The following is a 22152-nucleotide window of genomic DNA, read 5'->3' as shown; positions in this document are numbered from 1 at the left end:
ACTGTATAGCATGTGTTCTGGTTTAAAAAGGAAGTAGCAAGTGGAAGTTTTATATTTGTATTGTTGTATTTCCACTTACTGAGAGAGCTAAAGGCATGCTGTGAGTTTTATATTTGTATTGTTGTATTTCCACTTACTGAGAGAGCTAAAGGCATGCTGTGAGTTTTATATTTGTATTGTTGTATTTCCACTTACTGAGAGAGCTAAAGGCATGCTGTGAGTTTTATATTTGTATTGTTGTATTTCCACTTACTGAGAGAGCTAAAGGCATGCTGTGAGTTTTATATTTGTATTGTTGTATTTCCACTTACTAAGAGAGCTAAAGGCATGCTGTGAGTTTTATATTTGTATTGTTGTATTTCCACTTACTGAGAGAGACAAAGGCATGCTGTGAGTTTTATATTTGTATTGTTGTATTCCACCTCACTGAGAGAGCTAAAGGCATGCTGTGAGTTTCATATTTGTATTGTTGTATTTCCACTCACTGAGAGAGCTAAAGGCATGCTGTGAGTTTTATATTTGTATTGTTGTATTTCCACTCACTGAGAGAGCCAAAGGCATGCTGTGAGTTTTATATTTGTATTGTTGTATTTTTGCACTCACTGAGAGAGCTAAAGGCATGCTGTGAGTTTTATATTTGTATTGTTGTATTTCCACCCCACTGAGAGAGCCAAAGGCATGCTGTGAGTTTTATATTTGTATTGTTGTATTTCCACTCACTGAGAGAGCCAAAGGCATGCTGTGAGTTTTATATTTGTATTGTTGTATTTCCACCCCACTGAGAGAGCTAAAGGCATGCTGTGAGTTTTATATTTGTATTGTTGTATTTCCACCCACTGAGAGAGCTAAAGGCATGCTGTGAGTTTTATATTTGTATTGTTGTATTTGCACTCACTGAGAGAGCTAAAGGCATGCTGTGAGTTTTATATTTGTATTGTTGTATTTCCACCCACTGAGAGAGCTAAAGGCATGATGTGAGTTTTATATTTGTATTGTTCTATTTGCACTTACTGAGAGAGCTAAAGGCATGCTGTGAGTTTTATATTTGTATTGTTGTATTTCCACTTACTGAGAGAGCTAAAGGCATGCTGTGAGTTTTATATTTGTATTGTTGTATTTCCACTTACTGAGAGAGCTAAAGGCATGCTGTGAGTTTTATATTTGTATTGTTGTATTTCCACTTACTGAGAGAGCTAAAGGCATGCTGTGAGTTTTATATTTGTATTGTTGTATTTCCACTTACTGAGAGAGCTAAAGGCATGCTGTGAGTTTTATATTTGTATTGTTGTATTTGCACTTACTGAGAGAGCTAAAGGCATGATGTGAGTTTTATATTTGTATTGTTGTATTTGCACTTACTGAGAGAGCTAAAGGCATGCTGTGAGTTTTATATTTGTATTGTTGTATTTCCACTTACTGAGAGAGCTAAAGGCATGCTGTGAGTTTTATATTTGTATTGTTGTATTTCCACTAACTGAGAGAGCCAAAGACATGCTGTGAGTTTTATATTTGTATTGTTGTATTTCCACTTACTGAGAGAGCAAAAGGCATGCTGTGAGTTTTATATTTGTATTGTTGTACTTCCACTTACTGAGAGAGACAAAGGCATGCTGACCTCGCTTATTATAATCAGAGAAGAATCCCAACCATATTACTCAGGAGACTGTCAACAATAAAAGCTAATTTTTAGAGATATTTCCTGCTTCTAACTCATATGTTTCCTCATCTGGTTCTTCGTAAACTGTCAAAAGAATACTCTCAGTTCTTTCCTCGCTACTAGCCGAGTCAGTTTAACATGAGATGACAACTTCATATTCATTTAAATTATCAACAAGCCAACGCATGAGTGGTTCATCTGTAATGTATAAACACAGCCTAATAATGTATTCCATGTGCTATTGTGGGATCCACCCCGGTACATCGGTAAGTCTGTGGATTTACAACGCTAAAATCAGGGGTTCGATTTCCCTCGGTAAACTCAGCAGGTAGCTCGATGTGGATTTGCTATAAAAAAACATGCACGATTTTGCGAGTCGAGCACTAACCGTAATTGGTGCGTCTGTGGTTCAGTTGAACAGAATGTGAGATATGGACTTGAACAACAACAACAACAAAACTGACAGTAATTTCGGTTTGAAGAACCGGGGGTACTCAAAAAGATGGATTTTCTCTTCACCCCGCTCATGAATTTAGAATATGGTAAAGCTACCCGAAGAAAAAAAAAAAAGAACACCACATGGAATATGAGATACCGAACTCGCGAGAAAAAGGCAAGCAGACACAAGCACAAAAACCGATCACGAGCACCCGGTTCGAGTAGATATTACAAAATCAACGGCCAATTGATGACAAAGGGTCATTAAGGGGGACGTGGATCAATAAATCCGATACCTGGTTTAATTTATTTTGGGGGAAACGGGAGTACCCCGAGAAAACCCACTTTCATTTCCCATGCCAATTTAATTGGGAAGTGCCTGAGTTGACCGCAACATCGAAGAACTTGAGGTGAGAACTGAAAAAGAAAGTATGGTTAATACATATACCAAAATTTAGGTGTGAGAGACATAATAAGGAGACTTATGAATGCGCCAGGTACTTGATGTGGCAGCTAATATAGGAAACTGTTTGGTGAGAGAATTTCTTACGTGTGTATACTTGTAGTATTTAACAGCGAATTTACGAAACCTAGTATTTATTTTGGGTAGTGCCTGCAGGGAATCTAGGTATGATAGCGGAGTGTATTCAGGCAAACGGTAGGCTATCCTGATCGCCCCGTATTGTATGGATTCTAATTTGTTTGAGATATTAGGTGACATGTTGCATGTGACCATGGAATCATATTCCATGAGTGACCTGATATATGCTTTATAAATGATAAGGATCGACTCTGGAGAACACCAATCATGAGTGCCTTCGATCCGCCTTAGATTCGCGATGCGTTGCTGGGCTGCTTTACATATGTTATTAAAGTGGTCGGTCGAGACCAATGACCTGTTGAAGGTAATCCCTAGAAAGGTAACAGTTTTCGAGAATTTGATGTTGGTATTGAGTAATTTTCATGAGAGATTGTTCAATTTTTTACTTTTGTTTTTACGACAACGAAAGAGCACTATAGTTTGAGTTTTATTGAGGTTCAATGCGATGCGCCAGTGATTGCACCATGCTGATACGTTATTAAGTGAGCTGTGAACGCGAGAAGCTGCAGCAGCCAGATCGCTAGAGGTGTTCCAGATTGCCACGTCATCAGCATATTGGAGTGCGTGTGTGTAATTATGTTTCGGGATGGGAATGTAATTAACATAGATAATATAAATTAATGGACTGATGGCAGACCCTTGTGGTACGCCGGCTTTTAGTGGAAAACGATGAGAGAGTGCATGATTCACCCGAACACTAGCCTGTCTGTTAGATTGGAAACTTGAGGTCCACCTTATAATCGTGTGTGGGATTTTGAGACAATGTAGTTTGAATAGTATTTCGTTGTGACAGACACTATCAAATGCTTTTTTAACGTCCAAAATAGCTGCAGCTGTCATGTGTTTACGATTAAAAGCTTGAAACACGGATTCTGTAAGCCTAACAAAATGACCACTGGTTTGTCTGGCAGCATTTTGTATATTGTTGATGATGTTGTTGGATTCCATGAAATATAGGAGTCGGCTAGCCACTATTTTTTCCAACAGTTTACATGTGGAATTCAAAAGACTTATGGGTCGATAACTGGCAGGATTCTGAGAGTCGGTATAAGGTTTGGGGATAACAATGATTGTTGCAGATTTCCAATGTTTAGGGAAATAACCTGTTGATAATGATAGATTATAAAGGATAGTGAGATAGCGTATGTATAGGTCTGGGAGGTTTTTTAAGAATAATATTCTTAATTTGGTTCTCACCTGAGGCAATGCTCTTGAGTTTTGAGATATAAATTCTGAGCTCAGCGCATGATATGGGACGAGATATATCATCGTGAGTGAGAACTGTGTACTGGTCAGATGAGTGATCGAAATTAGGTTCAAAAATATCTTGAACAACTAGAGTTGAACTGTTTTTATACCTCTAGCATGTGTTAAGATGGCAAACAGAGAGAACCTGTCGGCTTCAATTTTCGAGCGCAGACCAAACTGAGTGCGCGATTTATGTTGTATATGTAGATCAGTTATTACAATGAATGAAAACTTAGGCCCACAAATTACAACAATGTTCCAATTGTAATATTAAAAGAAAAAATAAATTAAGTTATTTGTGTTTAAATAAATTGGTCTGAATAATTCAAAAGAATTTTGTTTGTTTGGAATTATGCACAAATCTACACAATGCTTTGCCCACCATAGGTATAGAAACCAGGTTTTTAAAGTTGTAAGTCAGCAGACATACCGTTGTGCTACTGAAAGCAATTCCATACAACCAACTGAGAAAGAAACATGCCACAACAGTATCTACTCTGCTTGTGGAAATAATACAGAGTCTTTGCACATTAGTAGAATAAAAATTTCAACTATTGCAAGATCCTTTACTGGATAACTTAATGCTTCATTCATTCTCGTATTTATAGTGTATCCTAATTTCTAGGTATTTCCTAAAGCCTCTCGACCATTAATATTCACGAACATTCTAGGTATTGTAAGACTGCATTTATAAACTTTCTAAATCTCGCGTCATTATTGTGCAAGCATATCTCCAGCAAAACAACTAAACTGATACATTGAAGATATGGTTTACAACAATGTAAATGTAATCAACATTCCTTTATTGCAATAAACCGAGTAATGTGCAATTACAGTTCTATTTGTTTTAAAAAGAGTTGCTTACAGTAAATAATATCTAGAAATGAATCTTGCGAAATATTTAGTGCCAAACATAATTTAACATTAAATTGTTGTGATTAAGTAAGATAAAGGAGTTCTGAAATGGTTTGTTTGTTTTTGAATTTCGCGCAAAGCTGCACGAGGGCTATCTGCGCTTCTGAAATGGAAATAATACTTTTCCGATATATTTTTGGTGTTTATTTAGAACTGCCTTATCTATTTTCCTTTCTTTACCACCGAAAAGCTTATTTTGAAGTTTACATTATTGAAACTTCGGAACACAGCTTATAGGATTCAGTATTTTCTTAGATTATTCTGTGCACAATTCTGTGGTGAGAAGAGCATAGACTATGTAGTTTTATTCTTAATTACAAGCAAACAGACTGTTTACAATAAGTGAAAGTTTTTATTGTTAATTATTACACTTTCACTTAACATTGCAAAATAAAATATATTTTAACTATTAAAGTGCCCTCTACTGCACACGTTAAGTAGCGGGGATTCGCATGGAGTTAATTTCGTTATTGGTATGCTGTAACGTTAGATTGTAAGTAAACACATATTTCCTTTGAAATATAAAGCTTTGTAAATTACAATGAATTAAATACATACATATTAAGATAATTTAAATGTATTTAGAAGATTAAAGATATATTACCGATTTCTAAAAACTTGTTGGTGTTGAGGTATTTTACAAAAGAATATACGCGAAAAACGAAACTTCTAAACTATTTTACAAGTAGTAATATTACAAAGTAAATAACAGTAATACGACACGTTCTTTTGTTGTTTTTTCTCCATAGTTGTCTTAAGATTTAACCTTTTAGCATAGTTAAAACTCAAATTTCGTACCACTGGAATTCGTAGTAATAGTACATGTGCTTGTTTAACGTTCACCTGTGTTTTTGTTTTATACCAAGCGTTATTGTTATGCAATGTGAATTATTTCAGGTTTGTTGAAGAATATTAGCAGCAAATCTGGATGTTCAAGAGGCAATGATTGCGGCAGGAACCCCCCAGGAGTTTGTCCCCTATGGGTGTGAGTGTCTTGCCCAACATCCTGGGGATGTGTACTTGCGCACAGATGTGACATTATCAGGGGACATTGTTCAAGACACTAATCGAGACATCCTAAAGGCTTTAAAAGGAGTATCTCTACAGGACATTCAAGAGGTAGATTGTAATCTTATAAAACATTTACTACTGATCTTCTAAAAGTTTAAAATATTGATGTCTGAACCTTCCCTTTTTGGTGGCACGAAATGTAATTTTTAAAAAATTATTATTAGGTATATTAGGTCATAAGTTCAACCATTTTCTTCAGTAAACCAAATCTGAATCTTTATATTGTGATATAGTGATGTTAATGTATAGTAAATCAGATCTCATGTATTTTAAAACTTGTTTTATGCAAAACAGCCAAATTTAATTAACAAAAAAAAACACTTCAAAGTGGAAGGATCCATATTATTTGTAAAAACAAACACAGAGATGATAGTTATATATTCTATATTTTTAAGGGTTGAAGATTGAGTATGTCTACCTGATAAAGCTAAATTTGCATATTCCTATAGCTGTGAATTTACTAAATGTTTCTGAACCAGCAAGATCTGAGCTCTTAAAAAAAATCAGCTCATATGGAATTGGTAGAACTAGCATTTTATTAATAACTGTATTAAAGAGAATCAGTGTTGCACCAATTAAGTTTAGAAGATTCAGTTTGAATTACATGCTTGAAAAAATGTTAGTATTGGGTATGATGTGTGTTCAAACAGTCCTTGTTGAAATCTGTTGTAGTTGTTTCTTTGGAAACATCGTACTAGTAAGTCTGAGGCTTATTAGACTATACTATATTTTAGACTTAACAAATAGTGACAATTATCACAATTTTGTTTTTAAGTTCATTATTTTTGCAAAATACAACTGATTGTTATACCACAAATAAGTCATAGGATATTTGTGAAATACATTTTTTCCAAAATGCATAAATAATTCTGATAAATAATATTTTGTTTTTCTCTTCAGAGAGAGAGATTCCTTTTACGGAAGATACCCGATGAAGAAGGAGAAGAGGAGATCTTCATCCATGGGTGTAGTGTAGTGTGGTGTAAAACTAGTGAACATGGAACTCGAAGAGTTGAAAAAATATTTACTGTTGAAAACTGTGTCCAACAGGTAACAGAAATCGACAAAAAGAACTAGAACTGTGATGATAAAAATAACAGTACATGTTTTCTGGTTTTGTCAGAAGATGTTGAGAGTTCACCATGTATGTTATTGCTTACCTTGGAGTACTTATGCTCATTTCTTTAAATTAAAATTCTTAATGCCAATTTGAATATACCTACATGTAAAGTGATATGGTTAGTCGGAAAGTGAATGTAAGAACAAAAATGAGTTATAGTATTTGGCAAGTTAAAGTAATACATGAAATAGCACTTGTCAATTCATATAAATTTCAAACAGCTTGCAGGTGTACATATTTACCTGTTTGTTCAGTCAATATAGTGATGCATCTTTGAATTAACACAATGTATGACAAACTGACCACAAAGCAGTACAATATAGCACAAGTTCATGTGCACCAAATACAGATATTGTCAGTCACAACTATGTTGTAATTTAATTTGTAGAAGCCATCAAAATGAATAATTACAATGAAGACTGGACGGATTTGTCTGTTCACCAGTGAACCTTTTCAGTGTTCCTAATATTAAATTTATTATCATGTTTATTTTCATTAACTGTGTTCTGTCTGTAAAAAAACCAGTTACCTTTTGATGTTTTCATTTTATAAAGTTTTCATATCATAAAGTACTTACATGCAAGGCAATAAGATATACTTATTTAAATATATTTTTTATGTCTTATTTGTTGAGTTTGTGGTAATTTGTGGATACTTTATGTGGTAATTAGTAAGATGTGTTTCATATCTATTGTAGGCATTGTGGAGTGTTTTTTGTAATAAGGATGATAAACCCCAGTTAAGAACTGAAGTTGATGTTCATCCTGATAAAGGTAATTCATAGTTTTTCCTTTGCCATTAATTTAGAACAAAATTATTTACAATTTTTAATTTTTATATACTATTATCAGGGCTTACCCTGGACTAAATTTTTCTGTAGCCAGGCTATTAGCCAAATGATTTTTTTGGTAGACAATTTTAGCCAGTGTTTTAGCCAGATAGGTTTGATCCGTATCTAACCCTCCAGCCAGTCACATACGATAAGACAGTCAAAGAATAAATGGCAACTAAGTTCTTATCATACATTTTATTTCAATGAATTTATCATTTATCAAATTTATTATAAAACAACAGTTTCACAGTTACAAAGTTCAATGTTTTTCACACACAAATTATTACAATAATGACATGGGAAGACGAGTCACTAAATTAAAAGTAACTGTTATTACATGCTGCTAAACAGGGGTCTCTCTAGACTTGCAAACCAGGGAGAAGTTTTGCTCTAATTTTACAAAATTATGGAAAAGTTTACAGTCAATAGCATTCTTTTCTTCTATAATATAATCTGTGTAAGATGACTTTTCCTTGAGACCACTTCTCCCAAGTCTTTCCCAAGTGAGAGCCCTGCTTAATAAAATATATATCATCACTCAAACATCACCAAACTAAACTTGCACCATTAGATAATGTAATTACATGTGTGAAAGCCATCACAATCTTCGTGGTCGTCCTTTAATTATAGCGCAGCTAATCAACCACATATAAATGAGTTATTCGTGTCAAGTTGTTAGGTCGCTGTTGATTGAACAATTTTTCACACGTTTGTCGATCCTGACCTTGCATGAATGCAGACGGGTTATTGATCTGCTTACCGCATAATTGTATTAAAAAAACGTTGATGTAGTGAACCAGTCTAGCATTTTGTAAACAAACTGTTTTGCCGGTATATTCGCCAATTACAATTTTTCTTCGCCAAAAAACAAAAATAATAGCCATTGGCGAATATGGCGAGCGACAGCGTGAGCCCTGATTATTTTAATAGAAATACTTTGATTTGTGTGTGTATATGTAGAAATGTGGTAAACGTTAGAAACACTGCATTTATATTCTATTACTTCTAGATATTGTTAAGAGCCCATCATTCATGAAGGTTACTAGGAAAATTACAACCTAGGTATTTAAAATAATTTTAATAAGTAAACCTAAAACTATTGAGAAAAAAAAAAGCAAGATATTTTCTTAGGTTTAATTACAAATATTTTGGTTTGTAATCTTTAATTTTTTGAATTAAAAATATTTCTAACTTAAACTGTGCTAATGCTGTGTTAATTCAGTTTTACATGTGCTTGACTAATATAGTTTGAGGTTGCAATACGTTTTTAGGAGACAAAATATACGGCATATGTGTTCAGGATTCATCAAACTTGAGTGTTTTTCTCAGGGATGGCCAAGAATTTTCAGTTGCTCTGCCCTTTCAGGTGAGTCTTAAGGCTTGATTAATGTCACTGTTAGACCTTACAAAAAAGAGTGAGTGAATTATATATGGTTAACAATGCTGAGATAAAATAGCAAAATTTAAAAGGAGTAATAGTGTACATAGGAATATGAAAAGTGGGGTTTCCAAAGAAACAGTGAGTGAACCGCATTCATTCTTCCAATGTGTGGACTTGAGTCTGAAATTCATTGACACATCAGTAACAAACATTTTAATTTAAAAAGTAAGTAGATGGACAGAAGATAATGTTAAAATTAGTACCAGTCAATACTTGTTTTACTTATGAGAAAAACTGAGGTTGATATATATATATGATGACTAGATTGTGTTGTTTTTTTAACCTGTTAAATTATTGTTTTCTACAAAGGCTGCTTTGAATTTTTTTTTGTAATAATGGGTGTTGGTATATCTTGATTTTAATGGTATTGAACATATGCAAAAAAAATAAATAAAAAACAATTAACCATTTTAAATAATATTAAACATAATAAGATTTTTAGATTAGATACAATTATAAGCTCGTGTTTGATTTTTAATGTGTGTGTGTGTGTGTTTGCATTCTTTTACTTCCAAGCTGTCAGCCATAGTTACAACAACAACAGTCTTCATTTGCACTTGTCCATTCATAAAAATTAACTTAACACAATTCAGAAGATACAAGTTCCAAGTCCATTCACATCCACATTTCAGGTTCATCCTTAAGATCTAAGTTTATAAAGTACAAGCTTGAGGCAAATATAATTTTTAATGTAATTGATCCAGTCATTAAAATGATAAAGATAATGTGTAAGATTTGAAGTATTACATAATAGTTGATAACATCTTAACATTTGAGTATAGTAAACAGTACTAACACACATAAAAGTTGGTAATTATAATCTCAACATTTGAATATAGTAAACAGTACTAACACACATAAACGTTGGTAATTATAACCTTAACATTTGAGTATAGTAAACAGTACTAACACACATAAAAGTTGGTAATTATAACCTTAACATTTGAGTATAGTAAACAGTACTAACACACATAAAAGTTGGTAATTATAATCTTAACATTTGAGTATAGTAAACAGTACTAACACACATAAAAGTTGGTAATTATAACCTTAACATTTGAGTATAGTAAACAGTACTAACACACATAAAAGTTGGTAATTATAACCTTAACATTTGAGTATAGTAAACAGTACTAACACACATAAAAGTTGGTAATTATAACCTTAACATTTGAGTATAGTAAACAGTACTAACACACATAAAAGTTGGTAATTATAACCTTAACATTTGAGTATAGTAAACAGTACTAACACACATAAAAGTTGGTAATTATAACCTTAACATTTGAGTATAGTAAACAGTACTAACACACATAAAAGTTGGTAATTATAACCTTAACATTTGAGTAGTAAAAGTACTAAGATGTCTATAAAGGATAATAATTATAACCTTAACATTTGAGTATAGTAAACAGTACTAACACACATAAAAGTTGGTAATTATAACCTTAACATTTGAGTATAGTAAACAGTACTAACACACATAAAAGTTGGTAATTATAACCTTAACATTTGAGTATAGTAAACAGTACTAACACACATAAAAGTTGGTAATTATAACCTTAACATTTGAGTATAGTAAACAGTACTAACACACATAAAAGTTGGTAATTATAACCTTAACATTTGAGTATAGTAAACAGTACTAACACACATAAAAGTTGGTAATTATAACCTTAATATTTGAGTATAGTAAACAGTACTAACACACATAAAAGTTGGTAATTATAACCTTAACATTTGAGTATAGTAAACAGTACTAACACACATAAAAGTTGGTAATTATAACCTTAACATTTGAGTATAGTAAACAGTACCAACACACATAAAAGTTGGTAATTATAACCTTAACATTTGAGTAGTAAAAGTACTAAGATGTCTATAAAGGATAATAATTATAACCTTAACATTTGAGTATAGTAAACAGTACTAACACACATAAAAGTTGGTAATTATAACCTTAACATTTGAGTATAGTAAACAGTACTAACACACATAAAAGTTGGTAATTATAACCTTAACATTTGAGTATAGTAAACAGTACTAACACACATAAAAGTTGGTAATTATAACCTTAACATTTGAGTATAGTAAACAGTACTAACACACATAAAAGTTGGTAATTATAACCTTAACATTTGAGTATAGTAAACAGTACTAACACACATAAAAGTTGGTAATTATAACCTTAACATTTGAGTAGTAAAAGTACTAAGATGTCTATAAAGGATAATAATTATAACCTTAACATTTGAGTATAGTAAACAGTACTAACACACATAAGAGTTGGTAATTATAACTTTAACATTTGAGTATAGTAAACAGTACTAACACACATAAAAGTTGGTAATTATAACCTTAACATTTGAGTATAGTAAACAGTACTAACACACATAAAAGTTGGTAATTATAACCTTAACATTTGAGTATAGTAAACAGTACTAACACACATAAAAGTTGGTAATTATAACCTTAACAGTACTAACACACATAAAAGTTGGTAATTATAACCTTAACATTTGAGTATAGTAAACAGTACTAACACACATAAAAGTTGGTAATTATAACCTTAACATTTGAGTAGTAAAAGTACTAAGATGTCTATAAAGGATAATAATTATAACCTTAACATTTGAGTATAGTAAACAGTACTAACACACATAAAAGTTGGTAATTATAACCTTAACATTTGAGTATAGTAAACAGTACTAACACACATAAAGAAAACTTTGTTATTAAAGGAGAGTAGAGAGGTCTAACCCATATTTACATTGATAAAAATGACTGTAAGATTTGTGGATAGTAATAAAATAGGTAAAAAGCTCTATAGTTACTCTCTTATATTTCAGTGCATCATAAACTCCATTCTCTGGGTTAAAATAAAGCTTGTTACTCACAATACAAATGCTGCTTGGTTCTCTATCCTAGGTGTCTAAGATGTGGGAAACGTGCTTTGGACTGCTGTTTGAATGTTCACTGTCAAGTACAGATACACAAAGGTGAGAAAAGTATTTGAATTATTGTTTGTTAATCTGGTAGAAAGACCTTAGTAATGTTGTTTTTTTAACTTAGGCAGAAAGATGTTAAACCTTTCTATATTGGCTTGGTCATTTTGAACAACCTTGTAACCACTGTGTATATTCACAAAATATCATGAGCTTTTAGTAGGTGTTCTAAATTTCTTGTGCACAAGAAATCTAATTTTTAACTAAATATTTCCACTAAAAATTAATTTGATTTTATGGGGTCATATTCTGACTAAATTCAAATACAACATGACTTTCATTGTAAGGTAAAAAAAACACACCTTTTTTTCTCTTGTGACTTTCACATTTTATTTACATAACCTGTAGAACCTTCTAGATGATTACATCAGGCTTGTAACAGTTAACATGTTTTTTATATATTTTATTGCTCTTTGAACCATCTAGCTGCTAAATGTGTATAACAAAAATGTCAACATCCATTGAGTAAATAGTTCAATTTAGGGTAAAACAAAGTATTGAATTACATATTATAAGCAGCTCACATGCAAACACTACTGGGAATTTTTATATTCAATTTATTTTTCTTTATGCTATCTAACCTAAGAAGTTACTTTTATAATAATAAATACAAAATATTCATTAAGACATGAACTTTAATACTTAAGTGTGGGTACTATACTGAATTTTTATATATTTAAAACTTTCAGTTTAGAAACCAATAATAACATGAAGAATAAGTGTCCTAGAAATATAATTTAACTGATATTCTAAATAAGCTATTTGTATATTAAAATATTTCACTTACTCAAAAATGGCAAATTTGAATCTGTATGATGCATGCGTGCCATTTTTCCGATGAAACGCGGATTTCCGTGGTTTTCAAACGGCCAACGATCACCTACAAGATTCGTGTAAATTCAAGGAGAAAATATGAGCGATTTGGGGGCCGGGTATGTGGTTTTTGAGGAGAAATCGTATTTTTTCAATGTTTATTGCAGAAAAAAAAAATCTGACCTCCATCTTGGAGGCAGTCTCGTTGGAGGTCTCGTAGTCTGGTATCATGTGCATACCAGATGATAAAATATTCTCTACGCTCCAAAGAAACAACAGCGATTGAAATGTTTAAAAGGAAAGATGTTCATTTTGATCCTGTAGACAAGAGAATGTGTAAGGACATTAGATCAGCAGCTTCAAAGTATACCTCAAAGCTGAGGGAGAATCAGAAGAAAAGGGCAGAAAGGCTTGAGGCCTATGGTTCTGTGAAATCTGGCCCAGCCATCTTGGCTAAAGAAAAAGTCCAGAAAGCCGCAGAGGCACAGAGAGCTGCCCATTCAGAGAAGGAGAGAAAAAAAGCTCAGAAGAGAGCAGTGGAAACCCTTGTCTCGAAAAAGAGGAAAGTAGCCAAGATTGATTAAAGGAAATTAAGTGATTTGAAATTTGACTGTAACTTATGCAGTAGAGCAGAAGTTGATATCAGTGACTGAAAAACATTTTATTATTATCTGCAGCATACAGTGCCAGTAGTTTATTTTAAAGCATATCATTAATTTTATTTTGAAGCAATGTCAAAGCTTTCCTTGATTTGCTGTTTCAGTTTGTATTGTGAAAGAATGAAAAATATACTGATATTGAGGTACCAGTAATTTACTGACAAGATTGTATAGATGAACAAGTTTTACTGTAGGTAGTCATGTAGAGTAATTTTAAGTAAATTGAAATTTTAATGGAATACATGCAGCAGAGCAGTAGTTGTTGATGTCAGTGACTGTACAAAATTTAATTTCTGAGGCATATCACTGATATCAGTAGTTTAATATTGAACCATATCAGTAGTTGAATTTTTAAGCAATGTCATAGCTTTCCTTCATATGCTGTTTTAGTTTGTATTGTCAATTTGTGAAAGAATGGAAAATTCACTGACATTAAGGTACCAGTAGTATAATGACAAGATTGCATAGATGAACAATTTGAACTGTAGGTAGTCATGATTAGTCAAAAGAGTAATTTTACGTGATTTGAAAATTGTATGGAATATATGCAGCAGAGAAGTAGTTATTGGCAATGACTGTAAAACATTTAATTGGCAGCATACTGATGATGATGTTATTGATGACAAAAAGGATAATAATGAAATGATTTGTATTTGAAATATTTACCGAGTTATTTTGGCTTTATTAACTCATATTACTAATATATTTTGATTTAGAAAAAAATTAAACTGAATAAATAGCAAATAAACAATCTTAAATTTCATTTATTTACTTTTATTTTATTTGTTAATTTTAGATATTTTGATATATCTTCTAAAAAATGAATGCAAATTAAAAGAATAAATCAATCTGCTAAAAACTGTAAATGAAAGTTATACATTCTCAGTATATTTATGCAGAATATTTTCTGATGATGGCATGCCCCGACCCCTAGTCAGGTCATCAGAATGAATTGGTCTGACACATGCATGCCTGATGATGAGTAATTCAAAATGTGCTGTGGCACCAGGCTATATACCTTTTCCTCTTTTTTTCATAAATGTCATTGGCATGCCTGATGATGAGTAATTCAAAATGTGTCATCAGAATGAAATGGTCTCTGACACATAAGTCAGTAGGCATGCCTGATGATGAGTAATTCTAAATGTGTCATCAGAATGAATTGGTCTCTGACACATAAGTCAGTAGGCATGCCTGATGATGAGTAATTCAAAATGTGTCATCAGAATGAATTGGTCTTTGACACATAAGTCAGTAGATTGAAATCCTTCTCTCTGTTGGTTATAAATAGTGTAGTAGCAAATGCCACAGAAACGTATTGATATTTTGAAAGACTATGTGATAGGAAGGCATGTGAGTTTGACTTTCTTGTTTAAATCTCTTAAATTAGAATAATTAGAGATTACGTACTTTATCTTGCAGCTCAAAAACTCAAATTGGGATTAAAAGAATGTCTAAAGTCCGTGATTTGGTGGAAGGGAATGTTGTGATACAGATTAAAACGAGAAATTGAAAACTATGTTTTGTTAACATTTGAATTATAAACAACATTTTAATTATTAAATGTACATACATTGAAAGTAAAGTGGTTTAATTAAATTATGAAGGGAAGTTGTGAGATCTGTACTTTGATTCACTAATGTTTAAAGGGTTAACTTTGTTTTTTAACGATATGTGCTTAACGAGGCCAAATCTTAAGACAATAATCACTTTGCAAGTGGAGTGAAAAAATACTTGACATATCCATAAACAAATCTTTTTTAATTTATTAAAAATACTGCATTAAAGACCCTGATTTATTTGTATGTGAAATAATTATAATATTTACTGAAAGTCTGCCAAATTTTGTGAAGATATACATATTGTATTAAAAGTTAGTGGTATTAAAATTATAAAAACTTAGAATTCTCTTAACACAGGCTTAGTTAGTTTGACTGACTATGTGATCTCTCTGTACTCATTTCAACTTTAATATTATTTAAATTTTAATAACCACCTTCTGAAATATTACTCTAAAAAAGTTTTCTGTAGAATGGAATTGATAATATAATATGGAAACTTTTAGTGTTTCAACAATATCTATGAAAGATTCTGTTCAAACGTTCAAGTAGATAAAATACAAACTAATATAAAATTCACTTATACATTAGTGAAGACAAACTTGTATAACAAACTGTCTATAAATCAATACATCTGAAACTAAATTCAACACTTGGACACCTGTCATTGCTTACAGTATTTTTGTCCTTAATCCCAGTTAAGTAGCTGCTGATGTCAACTTCTGTTTGTTTAACATTTCAACTGTATGGAATATTTTCCACTCTGATTAAGGACCAAAAGTGTTTACTTGTTGTTACAAAATGTTTGAACAAATAAAGTTTATTTTGTTTTTAAAGGTGCTTATGTTTAAATCTTTTATGTGTTTTACATTTGTATAGTAAGAGAGAGAATTGGTTTAGTTATATAATTAGTTGGCTTACAGTTTATTTGTGTGATTACAGTGAAGCGGGTGAGTTGCTACCACGACTATTCAGCATGCTTCATCCTCTTGATGAGGTTGCTCCAGTAGTACTGAAGACAAGAGGACCCTCTTCTTCTTTGTATAAGCTGAGTTACTTCTGCAGCCAAGACGATGTGGTGGTTTTTACCTCTAGAAACCCTTCTCTTCTTGTCATGTTTCACAACTTGGATGGAGTCCACAGTGTCTGGAAAATACGTAAAACAACATCAGAGGTAAAGATTCATTCATGTTTTCTGTAAATGCAAGTGAATAAATATAAATCTGTTGCATTAAAAAAAACATTCTTACAAAGACACCAGTGATAAACTATTAATATAAATGTGGTGCTTTATGGAAAATAAAACATTAAAACCTTTAAACTTGCAGACAAGAAGGAGATCCTTAAAAAGGTTGTTTCTGTTTGGATTCGCTGATCAGCTGGACAAACTGAACAATTATTGATTAGTTATGAAGACAACAAATGGTCTGTTGATCAAAATTACCAGTCATTAATTGTTTTTATTCTGTTACCCTTCTGTTTTCAACTTTACTAAAATCTGATTAATTAGCATTGTTATATAGTATATTTAGCTCACCTCTCCAGGTCTACATGAAATCTTAGAGTTTAACATCTTATTAACACTTTCGGCATGGTTGGTGACCACAGTCAACTGAAAGGCTTAGCGTGGCAGGTGATCTTCGTCGACAAGATGTAAACAACATACCTTCGTGGCTAAATATCATAATCACACAGGCCTGTAGACCCACTTGAGGCTAGAACCACATGTATTCATTGTTTACTTGGGATTCCCAGCAGGTATTTAAACTGGAGGTCACGTGATTTCTTTGTTTTTATAGCCTGTGTAGATCATACTGTTCATTGTTTTAGAAGACACCTTCTGTGCATATTCTGTTGATACTTGCGACATTGTTACAATGCCAAAAGGAAAAGCTCATACCACTAAAGAAGTAATCAATATTATTTTTAACGATTAAGAGAGTGACAAAGAGTTTGAGCCAGATGATAATGAAAGCTTACTTGTAACGGACAAGAGTGATAATGAAGACATTCGTGGCCTGGAATCTGCCCCCGCTTTAGGTAAGCATATGGAGTAGTTAGGGTCATATAACTTATTGCATAAACTGACTGACCAAGGCTAGTTCTTGTTAACAGATATATAATATATTGTGAAGACTGCAAGAGCAATGGTGAAAACCCAGTATCTTCAAGACTATTCAGAGATCAGATTATTCAAAATTTGCTGGAGGGATATGTCAGCAAAGCCAAATGAAAAGGAAGACCAAGTACTGATAAAGGTCAGCACTTGGTGGAAAGACATAGTTTTGGACAATATGAGGACAAAAAAACATAAATCTGGTTGTGCTGTTTGCAGCGATAGATACACAGCTGGATGGAAAAGAAAGCAGACGAATTATTTCTGCAAACAGTGCAATCTCCCCATGTGCTTTTACCATGCCATGAGATATATCATAACCACAAAGACTATTGACAGGCTGCTGCACAAATTGTATACAATTTATAATAAATTATTGTGCTTTACATGGCACTTCTTTGTTGTGTATCAGGGTGTCTTCCTTTATTACTGTTTTTCTTATGTATTGAATTTAACATATATAGTATTGGGTACAATCACTGAACATTTCAGGAACTTTTGTTGAGTTATTGCCGAGATATCATGCTTTTAGTACTGATACTGTAATTAGTTGAAGTATCAAAAAAATATATTCAGCGCCATGCCCAACATTAAAATTTTTTATTCAGTGCCGAAGGGTTAAAGATTTTGATCTCATATTTAGAATAAGTAGTAAATCAAAAAGATTTAGAATTTTTTTAAATATTTAAAATATAACAGTCCACCATCATGTAAACATATATGTATCTGTTTGGTTATAGCATATAATTTGCCCAAAATTTTTCTTAGATTTCTGATGTTATTTGCATATTAGGCCTAAATGAGTTAGAATGTCTTCACTGTGCTGAAAAAATTGTTGCCTGCAAAATTCTGTTGCATCAGTGACTTTACAGCTCTTTATCTGTGAGTAACTAACATCTCATGCCAAAAGGTGTGTCCACATTCTTTTTACAGGCTCAAACAAATTGTTTGCAATTAGGCCTAAATGAATCAGTGTGGTTTCAGTGTTCTGCTGTCATACATTCATAGCAACTGTCTTTACAACATTAATGCAATATGTTGCCTGGTTATCAAGGGAACATTGAAAATGTTTATCACAATTCATCTTCAGCCAATCATGTATAAGAATTCATGCTCAGGGTAGAATAAAGTACTATGTTTTCTGCTGGATTTCATCATAATGCATGTTTTTAGCTTCTGAGTGTTCTAAACTCTCCTCATTACTTTTGTTTATATTCCAGGAAGCCAGCCAAGCCTGTATAAGAACAGTCTGTGATAGTGGCTCTGCTCCTTCATGTTCATGGTTAACTCACACTCCAGTTGGACAGGGATCAGGTTTACCAACTAGTAGTAGTAGTAGTAGCCACTCTCGCCACAACTATGCTGGTCATTCTCCATCTCATACCTCTTACTCCCCCTACAGGAGCAACCAGACAAGTCGTGCAGCTACACCTAGTAGTGTATCAAGAACACAAAGTCCTGGCCTTGGTGCTAGTGGTTTGAAACATATGGCAACTCTCAGGTAATTCAACAGATTAATTTATCGCGAGTAACAACTGATAGGAGATTGGTGTTTACAAGTTAACTCTTCACAAAATAGACTTACCACATAGGCATGATTATAACTGTTTGTGTGATAAAGGTTAGTTAATTTATAATTGGTTTGAGTTGATTGGAGACCTTTTTCTACATCTTTATTGATAACAGTGTCCTCTAGTTTTTTTGTAATAACACAGTAGATGTTTAGTTAACCTGAAGAATTTCCCATTTGTTAATCATTTGACAATAAATCATGTCATTGAATCTTTTTTTCCCCTAGAGTTTGGATGGATAATATGTTCCAATATGATCTGATCTTTCCTCACTCAAAGCATCACAATCTTCTTTCTGCCCAATAAACATCACTAATAAATTTTTTTCACTCAGCACATCTGTCCATATAACCCATCAATTTCATGCCATTGTTGAAGACATACATATCATGTGTCTGCTCTCAACCAATAGCATTTGATCATCTATATTTGTGCATCTAGCTCCCTCTTTTAATCCCACTCAATCTTTGTTTTTTTCAATTGGCACAGCATTGTTTAGATGTGTTTTTTTCACATTTGGTGACTGTTTATAAACTTACTTCTTTCTTATTATGATTTTTTAAAGTTTTGTTTTACTGTATTTGCATTCACTTCATTGAACAATTTTTTTCATTTATTTCTGGATACCAAATTACAAGAAATCTTAGTGTGAATTTGCAATCAATGTATCAGCTAGAGAAATTCCTGTTGTAATCAGAAATGCTACTGGTACAACTTCATGGAAATTGGGTTTGACTTTACCTGCAGAGGAGGTGTAGGCCTGATTTTGCAGAGATCTATATTCATTTGTTTCTTCTTTTTAACATGACAATGTTTCTTAGGAAGAATTCAGTCAATGAGAATACAGTTCAGACTCTCTTTTTATAACAACTTCTCATTTTGGTTCGTTACACTGTACTTCTCTTCAGGAGTTTCATCTTCAACCAGTTGTTGTACTGACATTATTCACTTTGGTGGAAAATTGTTATTTCATATCATCAGTGCTTAGACTTTGGTAAAGTAGCTGTTTATGTGTCTTTTGTCTTCTAAGCTACTTTATATGACATTTTTTAGTTAGATATTAATTACTGCTGGTTTTTTGGTAAATTTAATCATTTTGTGCATTTGTTAATATTATGAACATTGCAAATTTGGCATGTTGTGTGGGTTGTTTAGTTCGTTATTAATAAATATTTTAACTAGGTATGTTTTGATTGTTTACAACATAGTGGCATTACTACTAGTATCCCTCGGTGTGGATTCCTGTACGTGGTGAGGGGACCTCCCAGGGAAGGTTCTGTTCCTTCAGGTTACCTCCTCTGGGATCTAAACATCCACTCACGTGTTTGCTGTGCGTGGTGACACGTGAAAGGGAGGAGAGGATCCTGGTGGTTGAGGGATCCAACCCTAACACACCACTTTGGCCTTGAATTCCTGTAGACTGACGGCCTTTGGGTTGCCCCCCTTGGGTCAATCGGCTGGTCCACTTGAGCTAGGATCAACCAAGTACCAGTGTTGGAAGTTCTCAACGGGTGTTGTGGACATTGTGTCTGATGCTGATGTTTGGGTATTTCTTTTATTTTATTTTCTTTTATGTTTTCTTTTTTCCTATGGATTATCCAAATAAAAATTTAGATAAAATAGTTAAAAAACAGTCAATAGGTAAACGACCACGTCTTGAAGACTCTGATCAGCAATCTTCAACATTTTTAACACACGTACCTCATATTCTCATACATTCTCTTTCAGAGAAACCTTTAGGGTAACTGCCCCTCTTTTTTATTCAGAAGGGACTGGAGGGTCTTGCTGGCTCTCCAAAGTCAGTAAAGAAGCTTTGATCTGGAGACATATTAGTTGAAACATCCACATCCCAACACAGTGAACTCCTCTTGAATTCAAAGGCAATTGGGGATACACCTATTGAGGTCACACCTCATGCTACTATGGATTCATCACGAGGAGTTATTGTTGAGAGGGATTTGAAGAATGTGCCCGAGTCAGAGATTCTTGCTGGTTTTTCCACTCGAGGAGTTTCTGCAGGGAAGCGCATCTCTACTCACAAAGATGGAGTTACACTGCTGACAAATATCCTCATTTTGACATTTACATCACCATGTGCACCTGCCACCATCAAGGCAGGTTATCTAAATTGCAGGGTATGGCTGTACATTCCAAACCCTCTCCGATGTTTCCAATGTCAGAGGTTCGGCCACTCAAAGACGTCATGTTGTGGTTCCCTGACATGTGTTCATTGTGGTGGCAAGGACCACAATGCCTACGAGTGTGAAATGGACCCACATTGTGTCAACTGCAATGGTTCTCACCCTTCCTACTTTCGTTCTTGGTTGGAGGAAAACGACTCATAACATTAGTTATCTTGAGGCTTGGAAATTGTTGTCCACCGCTTCATCTTGGACATATGTTGCTGCACTTCATTCCACAACTACAGTGGGAGCGCAGACAGATCTCTCTGTGCCTCCAAGAGAATTGTCCTCAAAACAAATGAAAAGCCTTTTGGTATCCATGGTTAAAAAAGTTGATTAATCAACTTCTACACCCATCTCTGTTCCTCCCATACATACCAACAAACCCCAAGATCCACATCATTTGGTTTCAAATACAGGCATTTCTTCGGATACATCTTTTTCTCCCACCCCAAGTTGCAAAACAATCATTCGTTTGCATCCTCAGTCACTGCAATCCCTTTCCAACAACAAAGACCTGCCCAATCGACCCAGGGCAGGATCCATGGAGGTCGATAGACCTCCTCCAAATAAGGACAGTAAGGAAAAAAGATGTGGTCATAAACAGAAGGGTTCTTCAGCCAACCTTGATACAATGGAACTGTAAAGTTTTACGTACTAATCTGGATGACATCAAAACGCTGATTGCTTCCTACCATTCTGTATGTCTTTCCTCACAGGAAACATTTCTGAAACCTGCTGATACAGTCACCTTTCAGTAGTTTTCTCTGTACAGAAATGACAGGCTGTGTGATGGATGAGTAAATGGAGGGGTGGCACTGTTGGTTGTTCAGCATGTGCCCACCCTGTCTTTGTCACTCAACACACCCTTGGAGGCTGTAGCCATCCGTGCTTCCTGTGGTCATACCATCACTGTTTGTTCT

General features: G+C 33.5%; 1 protein-coding gene across 2 annotated transcripts in view; it reads left to right on the top strand.

Annotated features, from left to right (window-relative positions):
- The first annotated feature begins 5257 nt into the window (after positions 1–5257).
- Positions 5258–22152, top strand: part of shtd (anaphase promoting complex subunit 1) — a 98349-nt gene continuing 81454 nt past the window's right edge. For both annotated transcript variants that reach the window (XM_076458090.1, XM_076458089.1), the window contains exons 1-8: positions 5258–5352; positions 5757–5978; positions 6831–6980; positions 7748–7823; positions 9154–9248; positions 12252–12322; positions 16302–16533; positions 18696–18976. In XM_076458090.1, coding sequence (XP_076314205.1) covers positions 5802–5978; positions 6831–6980; positions 7748–7823; positions 9154–9248; positions 12252–12322; positions 16302–16533; positions 18696–18976 — 1082 coding nt within the window. In that variant the 5' untranslated portion in view covers positions 5258–5352; positions 5757–5801. The remainder of the gene's footprint in view (positions 5353–5756; positions 5979–6830; positions 6981–7747; positions 7824–9153; positions 9249–12251; positions 12323–16301; positions 16534–18695; positions 18977–22152) is intronic.

Source organism: Tachypleus tridentatus, chromosome 9 (genome assembly GCF_004210375.1).
Source record: "Tachypleus tridentatus isolate NWPU-2018 chromosome 9, ASM421037v1, whole genome shotgun sequence".
Classification (NCBI taxonomy): domain Eukaryota; kingdom Metazoa; phylum Arthropoda; class Merostomata; order Xiphosura; family Limulidae; genus Tachypleus; species Tachypleus tridentatus.
This window is presented reverse-complemented; position numbering and strand designations above follow the sequence as displayed.